The following is a 10,981-nucleotide window of genomic DNA, read 5'->3' on the forward strand; positions in this document are numbered from 1 at the left end:
CTTCCCTATCCAAGCAGGATCTCTCRCTATCGCTCGGCTGTCCCTCCAGCCCCTCCTGCCCCCCGCAACACGTCCAGTCGTCCCCCCACAACCTCCAAACCTAAAATCTGGAGGCCTGATTGCACAGATTGAAGGCCCTAATTGCACTTCCCTTTCCAAAGCCACATTCGTTTATCATAAAGGGTGCACATTTCCCCTGCTACAGTTTCCACGGCCAGAGGCCCTGAGGGCCAGCTCAGAAATGGAGGGAATTAATTACATTTTTTAACTCCCCTTCTTTTAAAGTATGGGAGAGAGTGATGAAACGTCCCGGGGGGGGTGAACAGGGGGAAGCTGCAGAGATGAGGGTGGGGAGGGAGGCAGGAGGCAAGGGGGGGGGGGCTGGCTCTTTCATCCAGGAGGGTCCTTTGTGCATTAACCTTGGTCTCCCCAACACATCAGGACCCCTACTCCCTCTCCCCCTTGACAAATGACCTCCTAAAAGGGTAAAAACGGGGCCAAAGACTCCGAGCATCGTGGCTGTTATTGACTTACCCTGAAGTGCAAGCTCACRCCAAGCCTGTGACTGATTTGGGACAGCAGCAACGGAAGAGGAGATGGGGAAAGGGAGAGAGACAACTGATGAGAGGGAGGGGAAAGGGAAGGCTGTCAATCACTGTGATTGACAGGTAGCAGATTTCCCTCCAGATAAAACCTTACAGATGTGAAGTGGGTATTGATTTTTAGTTAGTGATGATAATGCACCAAGAAGTAATAAATTATAAGAAAGCAAGGTCAAAAAGAAAAGGTAAAAGGACTTTGCATTCTTGAGGAGGGGATTTCTCCAGATGCCCCGGACTTTCCTAAGTTCAAAAGTTGGCTGGAAAATGAGTTTATCCAGCTGAACTCAGGTAATGCCGGCCTACCGAGGCTGGAGGGCTTGKGCAGGGTTATCCATGCTGGGTGGCTGTTTAGCAAAAGGGGAGTGGAAAGCTCTAGTTCCCTCTTGTTATTTCTAATACCTTAACGTCCTGGGGTGGGTGAGATGGGATTCCAGGGGATTCAGAAAGACTGGAAACTTACCTTCACGTGGCTAAGGTTAGCTGAGGTGAGTCCTAGCTTAAGTGACTTGCACAAGCTCTTGCGAGTCAGTAGCAGAGCTGGGATTAAAAACAGTCTTGATTATGACTGATTAAAGCCAATTACTGTCTTTAGTAACATCTGTGCAAGCATCTTCTCTAGTCTCAGCTCCTCTGAATTTGAAGAGTGTGAATCTGGGTTTCATTTATAAAAGTTGCTTTACATCGCTTTCTTTTTAAAAGGGGCCTTGGCGGAAGTGTTAATATGGCTTCTGCTTGCTTTAAGACCCTTTTATTTTCCCTGAGTAATATAAAGCAGCTGACTGTTTTGGGGAGATGGCCACGAGGAAGAGCGTTTGAAAACCCTTCAGTCTCTAAGTGGTTCCACTTGGCCTGGGTTTTATTGCGGGCGATTTCTTCCTGTGCCTGCCTGGGTTTGCTGCGCGACAGCAAATTCCCAGTCAAGCAGCACTGCGAGACCTGGACAGCTCAGGAAGGAGCAGGAGGAGAGACGGAAACGTCCTTGCTTCGCGCCGGCTGAGCTGGAGCTTTCCAAAAATAGCTAATGGCAGCGCCTGTGCGTGTAGGAAGCATGTTTGTTGTTTTAAACATCTGATTCTACTTGTGAATGAAACGCAGTAATGTGTGGCTGCCGTATACGCAACTGTCCTGGATATACATCAGGGCAAAGTGGTGCGGCGTGTACGTAACACCTAGAGCTGAAGGGCTGCCGAAGCTGTGAGGGGTGTCTGCAGCCRGTGGGATCGAGGGACAGAGAAGGAGAACGCGTAGCTGAGCCAGATCAAAGCTCCTGAGCCAGCTTTAGAAGGAGGTTGCAAACAACTTTGCAGCTGGAAAACCTACCTTGAGGCTGCACTCCCACGGTTTCCCCGCTGCCTAAGCCTCGAGGCAGCCACACAGAAAATCAGGACAGGCTTCTTCTCCTATTAATCCACTCCAGCTCTGTCTTGCATATTGAAATGGCAGTTTCCTTTTTCCATCCCTCTGTCTTGCAGTCTTTGTGCTGTCGTGGGGCAGGGGGTCCCGCGGGCACCTTTTGCACTGTGTTGTGCCTAAACAACTTCATCTAGACGCTGCCGGTCTTGATCGCTGTGCCTAGTGGGTCTGGATAGCTGCAGGCAATTTGGCCTCTGTGTGGACCGAAGTGGGCCCAGAGAGAGCTAAACTAGGTTTAAGTTTTGGGGACCAGGGGCAAATGAGCTGCTGCAAATCTGCTCAGTGCAGGCTGAAAAACCTGGAGGAGAAAAGGGTAAATGAGCCCCGTCTGAGCTGCCACCACTGCACTGCTTTTACTTAGCTTGTTTAAAGCTAGTTTCTGTATTTCTGCACTGCACTGCAGACAAACCCAGTGGTGGGGGTTACGCTGATTTTCCAGGCTTTTTAATTAACCCCCTCGCCAGTACCTCCCTACCACCTCCTCCTCCGCAGGGGTCCGGCCGGCCCTGCTCTGCGAATTCCCCGCRCAGACAAATGCCTGAGAAGGATCTTAGGCCGGCTGAGTCGGGAGGTGGCATGACATCAAGGAAAAAACGTCTTTGCAGGACTCCTGAGTCCTTCCGGGGGGAGGAGAAGCTTTAGAAAGCAGAGGCCAGCGAGCGGCCCGTCATTCAGCCTAAGCTGCCGCTCGGGCAGGAAGGTGAGGGAGGAGGGGACGAGGAAGGTGTCAGGGTGAGCAGGAAGGGGAGAAGCCGCTCCATACAACCCCTCTTGTGTCCTTCCAGAGAATGTCTCCTCCGCACAATAGCTCACCAGGCCGCTGGTGGGGGATAAAGGGCTCATTTTACCACTTGCCAGGCTCCAAATATTTCCAATTTGCCACTTTAATTGATGTCAATAAGGTTATGCTAAATTCGGCGATTTTCAGCAGTTCGGCATCTGAGCGCTGGCCCGGCCCCCCGAGGTGCCTGGCTGTCCCCTCGCCCTCCGCCCTTCGCCGGCACAATACCGCAAGCTGCCCCCAGCCTGCGGCAACCGAGGAGCGCGGCCGAGGCGCAAGCGCAAGTTCCCTCCCTTTCCTYGCCGCGGCCCCACTTCTGCAAACCCTTTACGCTCTCGCTTGGCAACCCTGCGGTAATTTTGCTGATTGCAGAAGGCAATTGCATTAAAGTGCTAGCAGGAACAGGGGCCTCGTGTGAAGGCCTGTAGGCAGTGGCTTACCCCGAGCTCACCCTCAAGAACAAATCTGGCATTTTTGAAGCGAAGGAAAACAAAACCTTAAGTTCATCTGTTTCAGGTCTCAAAGCAGGAAGATCGCTTGTGTGCAGATTTAATTACATTTTAAAACCAAGAGTTATATTGAAATGAGCTGAGCGAGGACCTGTAATCCTTTCACTCACAGACATTTGGGGGTACAGAGAACTTTGACATTTGAGTCCCTAAGTGGGTCTCCATTGCACATCACAATCTGGTTCTTGGAAAAATTATCCCAACTTTTTAGGGTAAGAAGGGACCATTMTGGTCATTGAGTCTGACTTCCCACATTAATACTGGCCCTTCCCAGGCTTGTCCCTGGTTTAGTCCTTTCTCCAGTGTTCATTCTGAAAAGCACAGCTAGTGATCTCGGAGGTCAGACTGATGGGAAATTAGCACTAGCTGACGTTATATTTGGCAGGTCAGCAAAGAAAGACCAAAGACTGAGTGTGCCATGAAGAATAAACTTCTCAGTTATCCCTTTCAAGGTCTTCCAAATAAAGCGTTAGGCACAGGGAAGCCCTCCACGGGTTCTTGTCTGTCTTTATTAGCTGGAAGTAGGCCTTCATTCTCCAGCCTGGCCAAACCTATGCTGATGTAAGCACCACTGTATGTAGACTGGCTCTCCCTGGTGTGCATGAAGGCAGCTGCAGACACGCTTTCCTTTCTCCTCCGCCCGTTGACGTATCGTCTCTTGTGTTTCTCCAGGTGATGAGCATCCTGAGCAACCCCAGCGGGGTTCCTCCGCAGCCCCAGGCTGACTTCTCCATCTCTCCCCTTCACGGTGGCTTGGACACCACCAACTCCATCTCTGCCAGCTGCAGCCAGCGGAGCGACTCCATCAAGTCTGTGGACAGCCTCCCGACTTCGCAGTCTTACTGTCCTCCCACCTACAGCACCACCAGTTACAGCGTGGACCCAGTGGCTGGCTACCAATATGGACAGTACGGACAAAGTGAGTATCTGTTGAACTGGAGAGTTTGCTGAATGTATTCCCTCTGCACAGGGATTGGGAGAAGAGAGGGAGGGATCTAACAAGGTGCAGATATTGTCTTGGAATGGATTCCCATGAAAACCTGTCTAACTAGAGAGAGAAAGGGAATCTAGTCACCAGACATAGGTGCAGCTTGCTCCATACAGCCTCCCCGACACCCTTGCAGTCTGTTTCAAAAGTCCTGAGTAAAAGATTTTAGGTAAAACATTTCTATTAGAAAAGAAGGACAAGTATTTCCAGACCTTTCTCCTTTTCCCTCTCTAATTCTTGCTTCTCCAAAAGCCCTACAAAATGTTCACCGTGCCTCAGCCAAAGGAAAGCTGGGATTTTAAAGCATCACTTAGTGATGCAGAGCAATATGTGTGACTTCCTTCTATGCCCTCCGAGAGGTATGGGCTGGGTCCACGCTCAGAAGCTTTGCTACAAAAGCCATTAAGCCAATCCCTGTCAGCTAGGCTTGGTTCTAAGAAAGCTGAAGTGAGGCTGGAATTGTAACCCTGAACCCAAACGCCAGACCCGAAAGGCAGTGCCTGGGAGGCTCAGTTTCTCCTCCCGAATGGCTGGGTCACAAAAACACCAGCGAGCCTGGCAAAGGGCTCACCTGCCGGTGTTAAACTAATAATAAGTGTGGTGTTGTGAGAGAGTGATCCGCGGAGGGTTAAAGGTGCATCCTCTTCCTCCGGGAGTGCTCCTGCTTGCCCATAGCTTGTCCTCAGTGACCTTTCCTTCCATTTGGCTGTGGCTTTTTATTCCTCTCTCCGTCACAGCCCTTTAATGTCTTTAACTTCTACAGCTAAATGAGAACCGGCTGTGGCGGCAGACGGGATCAATAGCAGCTTCCCCCCACCCCTCCTTTTTTTGTTTTTCGGGAGTTTGATCTGTGACCCCTTGACCTTCCCCTCGCTTCTGGATGTGAGGCTGGACACACGTGCTATTGATAAAAATCTTAAACAAATTCCAATACCATGTATTTCCAATAAAGATTCCCTTGGGCAAGACGTTAGTCACACCCATGTGTGTAAAAAATAAAATAAGGAGGACAAACTAAATTTTCTGAGAGGGAGAAACCAGCAAAGGAGAGGGAAAGAGAAAGAAGGGTTTGTCTTGGTTTGCTGCAGGAATTTTTACTTGGGCCTCTCCTTGTGCTCATGAAAAACTGTTCACCCAGCCTTGCTTATGTTACTTGCCCCCCTTTCCTGATTTGTGTCACACAGCTCCCTCTTTTCTGCTGAACACCCATTCAATTCAGAAGTCCAGATCTGAGATTAGGGTTCAGTCCACTGGGCTTGCTTTGGAGCAGGGATGTTTTCCTGTTAATAGTCACGAGAATCCAGGCTGCCAGATGTTCTGTGCCCAGCAGCAAGTCTTGCGTGGTCRGTAGAGTAAGTCCAGATGTGTCCCAATGCCCAGAGACATCCAGGTAGCAAGTCATGAAGGCATTCTTCCTGCTGGGGCAATGAAGGTAGGTGAGACCCTATATACACATGCCGTCCGTAATGATTCCCAGCACAGGGAATTGGAGTCACACCCAGCACGATGGCAAATCCTACAGATAAAGCCAATGGCATGTTGCTTGGCAGATGCAGCACAAACCAACTCTAACGGCTCTAAGGTAGGATTGATACTAAACAGCACATTCTGCATGTGTGCACGTATGTATATAGATATGTGTATGTACAGGCAACTAAAGGCAATACACAAATTCATTTCACTATAAACCTTTCTTAGAATGAGCCCTATTTATAATAACCTTTACACGAGGAAACATTTTTCACTGGTAATTAGTCCTGTCAGAGCAAACACGTGAAGTTGACCTTCATATAATATTTTTTCTCATCTTTCTCAGCGCATGTTGTATTTAGCCAATATTTTTATTTCCCTTGCTTTTTACTTCTTTACTGCTTCTTTTCAAATGTTGTTTAAATACTGATCGGTGTGAGATGACCTATACAAAAGCTATTTATTGATGTCCAGTTCGAATCATTTGTTTCTTCATCATACTGACATGGCAAAAAATTGTCAAAACCTTTTTTAGTGAACACTGTGATGTAATAAAAATGAGGTTTTGTTATGGTGAGGGTAGGCTTTGTATAAGAGAGGACATAATCAGGGCTTGTCCAGGACATGATGGAGAGCTCTCTAGCTTCAGTAGACTTTGGACCCGGCCTAGAGAGGATCTCTTTCTCTTCCCCTGTCTCTCCTTCTCATTCTCTGTTTTAGAAACACTTACACCTACACACTTTCATTCTCACAGAAGCAAATAAACACACAGCACATTTGGTACATTTCTCCTTTTGGTTTGGCTTTCCCTGTGTATTAAGCCAGCAAAACAAGCCTTTGGCTTCTGGCATGAGGTGCACTGGTGCTTTTGAACTCTTCCCACGGGCACAAAAAGCAGTGTTGGGAGATTTTTTTAGGGGGATGGGGTTGTCACCAAATTTCCTTTGCTGGACGTGCCCAGAACAGGATGAACAGCTCTGACCATTCGCCTTGCTCTCCCTCCTTTCCTAAGTATACATCTGAATTCACCCGGAGCGGAAATACCAACGTGCAAGTGGAGCAAAGACAGATACCCAATAGCAGAGGCACAACCCCACGCACGTGCACAGGCCCGACATACCTGACGAGGGAATTTGCTCTTCTAGCCCAGCCGGCACCTCCAGCCTCTCAAAGACATTATGTAATGTGGCTACCTGAAATATCAGGGGACCAAGCTGATAAAGTCTGGACAAGAGCCATGGCTTGGGGTCTTTTCCAGCCTCTGCTCCTATGTACACGTCCCCTGAAGCTAATGGCACCGTAGCACAGCTTTATAGAGCCTGGCTCTCGAGACAAGCTACTCCAGGATCCCAGTCCATGAGGCGCTAGGCAGCATGCCATCTCCAGTTTCCTAATTCAGGTCCCTTCAGACTGTGATGCCTGCCGAAACTGCACTCCCTGGCAGGCCTCGCTTCAGCCCTTCGCACATCTGTCTAACTTGCCCTGTGCCCAGTCCCCTCGCTTCCCGCGTGCCAGCCTGCGAGTGCGTACATAGTCTGTGCTGTCCCAGCCGGTGTGGAGCAGAGATGCCAGATTAATGTGGTCCTTGCGGTTCCCAAAGGCCGGAGCTGTGTTAATGATGCTGGTGATGGAACGCAGAAGCGTGAAAGGAATTCTAATAGATATGACAAGTCTAATAAGAATTTGTGTCTGGAAGGGACCTCCTTTGGGGCAGGTGTCTGACAAGACGTTGATGGCTGAAATTTGTTTACTCATTGGCACCGATTGTACATCTCCTGCCAGCTCCTTATTAATCTAATTTGAGACATTAAAGCTAGCGAAGGGGAGAGACTTTGACTGAAGCTCAGCTAATGAGCAATGTCACCATCCTGCCCCAGTCCTCTTCCCCCTCAGATCGTGGGGCAATCATTCGAGCTGGGATACAGGTTCCCGCATCGCCTCAGGAGTTGTTGCTCTGTTTTTCATGAAGATGGAGATGAGCACAGCGGTTTCACTTAGGAAGGGTGGATGAAGGCAGGCAGCAGAACTGTCGGAGATGAGTCAGCACACAGTGGATGACTCAGATTCAAACCCCGTCCAGACTGGTGAGGTCCCACTGAAATCTCTGGCATCATGTACCCTGGTATCACTGAGAGCAGCAGTTGGCTTCGCAGCCGTGAGATGACACAGGGAGGTGAGGACTGAAGGCTCGTCCCACTGGCTTTCTGTTCAGGCTCATCATCAGGCAGCTCCCCTGGAAACACCATCTTCCATGACAGACGTCTCTCCGTTTTCAGTAGGTTCACAGAAAGATTCTGGGGACTGCAGCAGGATGTGTGGAGTTCTCTGCACACCACAGCTGCACTTAAACCCTGAGGGAACTGTCCTGTCAGGCTGCTCTAGAAGGACCATCGTCTGTTCGTGCTCTTTCCTAGGTGTAGCTGTCATTGCCTGTGCAGCAGGGCCCTTGTGTCTGTGACAACCACTGCATTAGGCCTCTCTTTCTCAGAGTCAGTCTGCAGGGTCTGTTGGTTACACTCTTTGATGCCAAATGCCTCATTTCCACCAAATCCTAATCCTCATGTTGTGGTGTTTTATTACCCTCCTTTTTTTTTCCCTCCTTTTCAGCCGCTGTTGATTATTTGGCCAAGAACGTGAGCCTGTCTACACAGCGTAGGATGAAGCTGGGAGAACATTCAGCCGTTCTGGGCCTCCTACCAGTAGAGACAGGCCAAGCTTACTGAAGAGTCCGACTGTGCCAACAACCCACTCCAGCAACTTGGTACCACTGGAGAAAACACCACCAGCCTTCCAGGGATCTACCTGTACCCGGACCCTCCTCCTTCCCAATTCCCTTCCAGCTAGCACCAACTTGAGCTGCGAAGGAGACGGGAAAGAGGGGGAGGGCTCTCCAAGTATCCAGCTCCTCACAGAGCACTCTTCTCAGAGGCATGCCTGGCCTCTATGACCTGACTCCTCCCGTGGCCAGAGACAACGGGTTGGGTACATTTATTAACCCTGAGTTCGTGCCCTCCCTCTAACCTACCTGGCCAGAATGGCATTTTGCCCACACTTAAGGACTTTCCATTGATCTAGGTAGTTGGCATAGTCAAAGCCAAATTGATCTTTTTTTTCTTTGTTAAAAAAAGAAATGTTTCATTTTGTTTCCTTTTCTTTTCATTACTGTAAATTTGGTGAATGTTGTATAGGAAGGAGTAACCAAGCTGATCGTTAAGGGTGATACAGTTCGGGACCACAGAAGACCTATGGACCAAATAGAAGAACTTGTTAAAAAAAAAAAAAACACAAAGACAAACAAAAACAAAAAAAATCATAAACGTAAATTAAAGTGACAGCAGATTTCCCCACCCTGCGCTACCCTTCTGTTCTCACTGATGGCTTCCCAAAGCAGGGCCGAAGCAGGCCAGATTGCTGCTAAGCAGGGCAAGATGTAAGTCTGTCCAGCCTGAGACCTTTGGAAAGTGTAAATGTAAATTGCTGCATGAGGACTGGAGATTCTGGGCACAGGCAGGAGCAACATTTACTTTTCCTCTTAGGGACCAAGTTAGACCTGATTATCACTGAAAAGACATTGGCATCAGATAGCAGCAGCAGGAGATGTGATAGCAAACCCTGGCCTTGTCAGCAGAGAGGAAGGGCATGAGCTACATCTGATCATGTCGGAGCTTTTGCCCATCCAGTCAAGAAAGGTGAGGACTCTCAGAGGCCCTTCTTTCACGCAGCACCCATGAAGGGGGAGAGAGGCTGGCCAGGAGAGCAAGGACAGGAGAGGGAAGAGTCAGAAGATGTTAGATGCCTGTTCAGAGGGGCCAGTTTGCAAAGCCAGGTTCCTCTACAAGTAAAGGGCCATCTGAAAGAAATGGTGCTTGTTCTAAAGGTGCTTTCTCACAGCTGCCTCCTGCTGAGGGGATGTGGATTTGGAGTCACAGGGGAGACGACCTGAAGAGTGTGTCTCGAACTGCAGCTAGGAAGAAAAGGTGCCCTCGGCCACAACGTTGCACCTATTTGTACTGCAGAGAAAAGGATCATAGACCTTACCAATGGCATTCTTTATCTTCTGGCTACCAGGAGAAATGCTTGGCCCTAGCCACCCTCCCAGCTCTTCCCCCGCCCCGGCATTTCGTGTACTGTTCTGTACAGTTTGATCTCTCAGTTCCTTCTCTTGGCTTTCTGTTACGGTGGTGGAGCCTCTCTYGCTCTAAGCCAGATCTTGTTCTCTGGATTTATCACCCCCCTTTTCTGTAGCAGCCCATGCTCTCGCTTTTGTATCAGCTCACAATTCTGCTCATCACGCTGCTCAGATAAAAGCAGTCAACAATAAGAGGTTATTGCTAAGTCATGAACCAAAAGGGGTTTTAAATAGTTTCCCTTTTGGATGTGGTAATGATCCCGGATGATTCTTAAGCAGATCTCTAATGTTACAGACTTTCTTTCCCTCTTCTTCCTGTGTTGAGAGGGCTCGTTTCAGGAACACACTGAGACTTGACCTGGAGAGGACGAGGAATGCTGCCACTGAAATCGCCACCCTGATGCACCGAATCTGCGCCAGCCAGTAGCTGATTTGTAAAGTCCAATGTTGAAAATACTGGCAACAGGCAGTATATAAAGTGATGTATAGAGCGTTAGTGTTTGTAATACACTTACTTTCAGCAGTGTTGGGAGAGCTTGGGACTTAAGGGAGAGACATATCCCATTTAAGTTTAGATGACCTACAACGTCCATACCTGTATGAGCCAGTCACTCTAGGCTCTTTTCACAGGCAAGGGTTGGCATTTTCAATATATTTTTAATATCCACTTTAGGATGATGAGTGTCTGCTTTTGTCCACTGATTATAACGGGGAAGCACACGGTCAGATGAGTTCTGGTCTAGTATATGCCTCCTAGGGCCAGGTTGTTACAGGAGACACTTCTCCTGTGCCCTCTTCTGTTGCTGCTGCTTCCTAACTTCTTTGCAAACAATCTGATCCTGTTTTTGCAGCTGAAACAACATTTTTCTGGGGAACTATCCCCTGCCTTGCCCCAAAATCATTTATCACGAACCACCAAGCTGCTGTCTCTTGAGCCGTGTGGGCAAGTACCTGTTCTGACCAAAGCAGAGTTTTACTTCTTCTGTTGCTCAGCATCCTATCAGATACCACATATGGCTTTCATCAGCTTTGCTTTACGGGTGTGACAGAGCCTGCTCTACATTCCTAAAAGCATATTAATACACAAGC

General features: G+C 48.9%; 1 protein-coding gene across 1 annotated transcript in view; it reads left to right on the forward strand.

The window, feature by feature from the left end:
- The window catches only part of PAX7 (paired box 7), a 106,194-nt gene extending 97,312 nt beyond the window's left edge, over positions 1 to 8,882 (forward strand). Inside the window, exons 8-9 of the mRNA XM_026082432.1 lie at positions 3,978 to 4,224; positions 8,371 to 8,882. Of these exons, the coding sequence (XP_025938217.1) occupies positions 3,978 to 4,224; positions 8,371 to 8,486 (363 nt within the window). The 3' untranslated portion in view covers positions 8,487 to 8,882. The remainder of the gene's footprint in view (positions 1 to 3,977; positions 4,225 to 8,370) is intronic.
- The last annotated feature ends 2,099 nt before the right edge of the window (positions 8,883 to 10,981 follow it).

The sequence above is a fragment of the Apteryx rowi genome, unplaced genomic scaffold, assembly GCF_003343035.1.
Source record: "Apteryx rowi isolate R43461 unplaced genomic scaffold, aptRow1 scaffold_577, whole genome shotgun sequence".
In the NCBI taxonomy this organism is placed as follows: domain Eukaryota; kingdom Metazoa; phylum Chordata; class Aves; order Apterygiformes; family Apterygidae; genus Apteryx; species Apteryx rowi.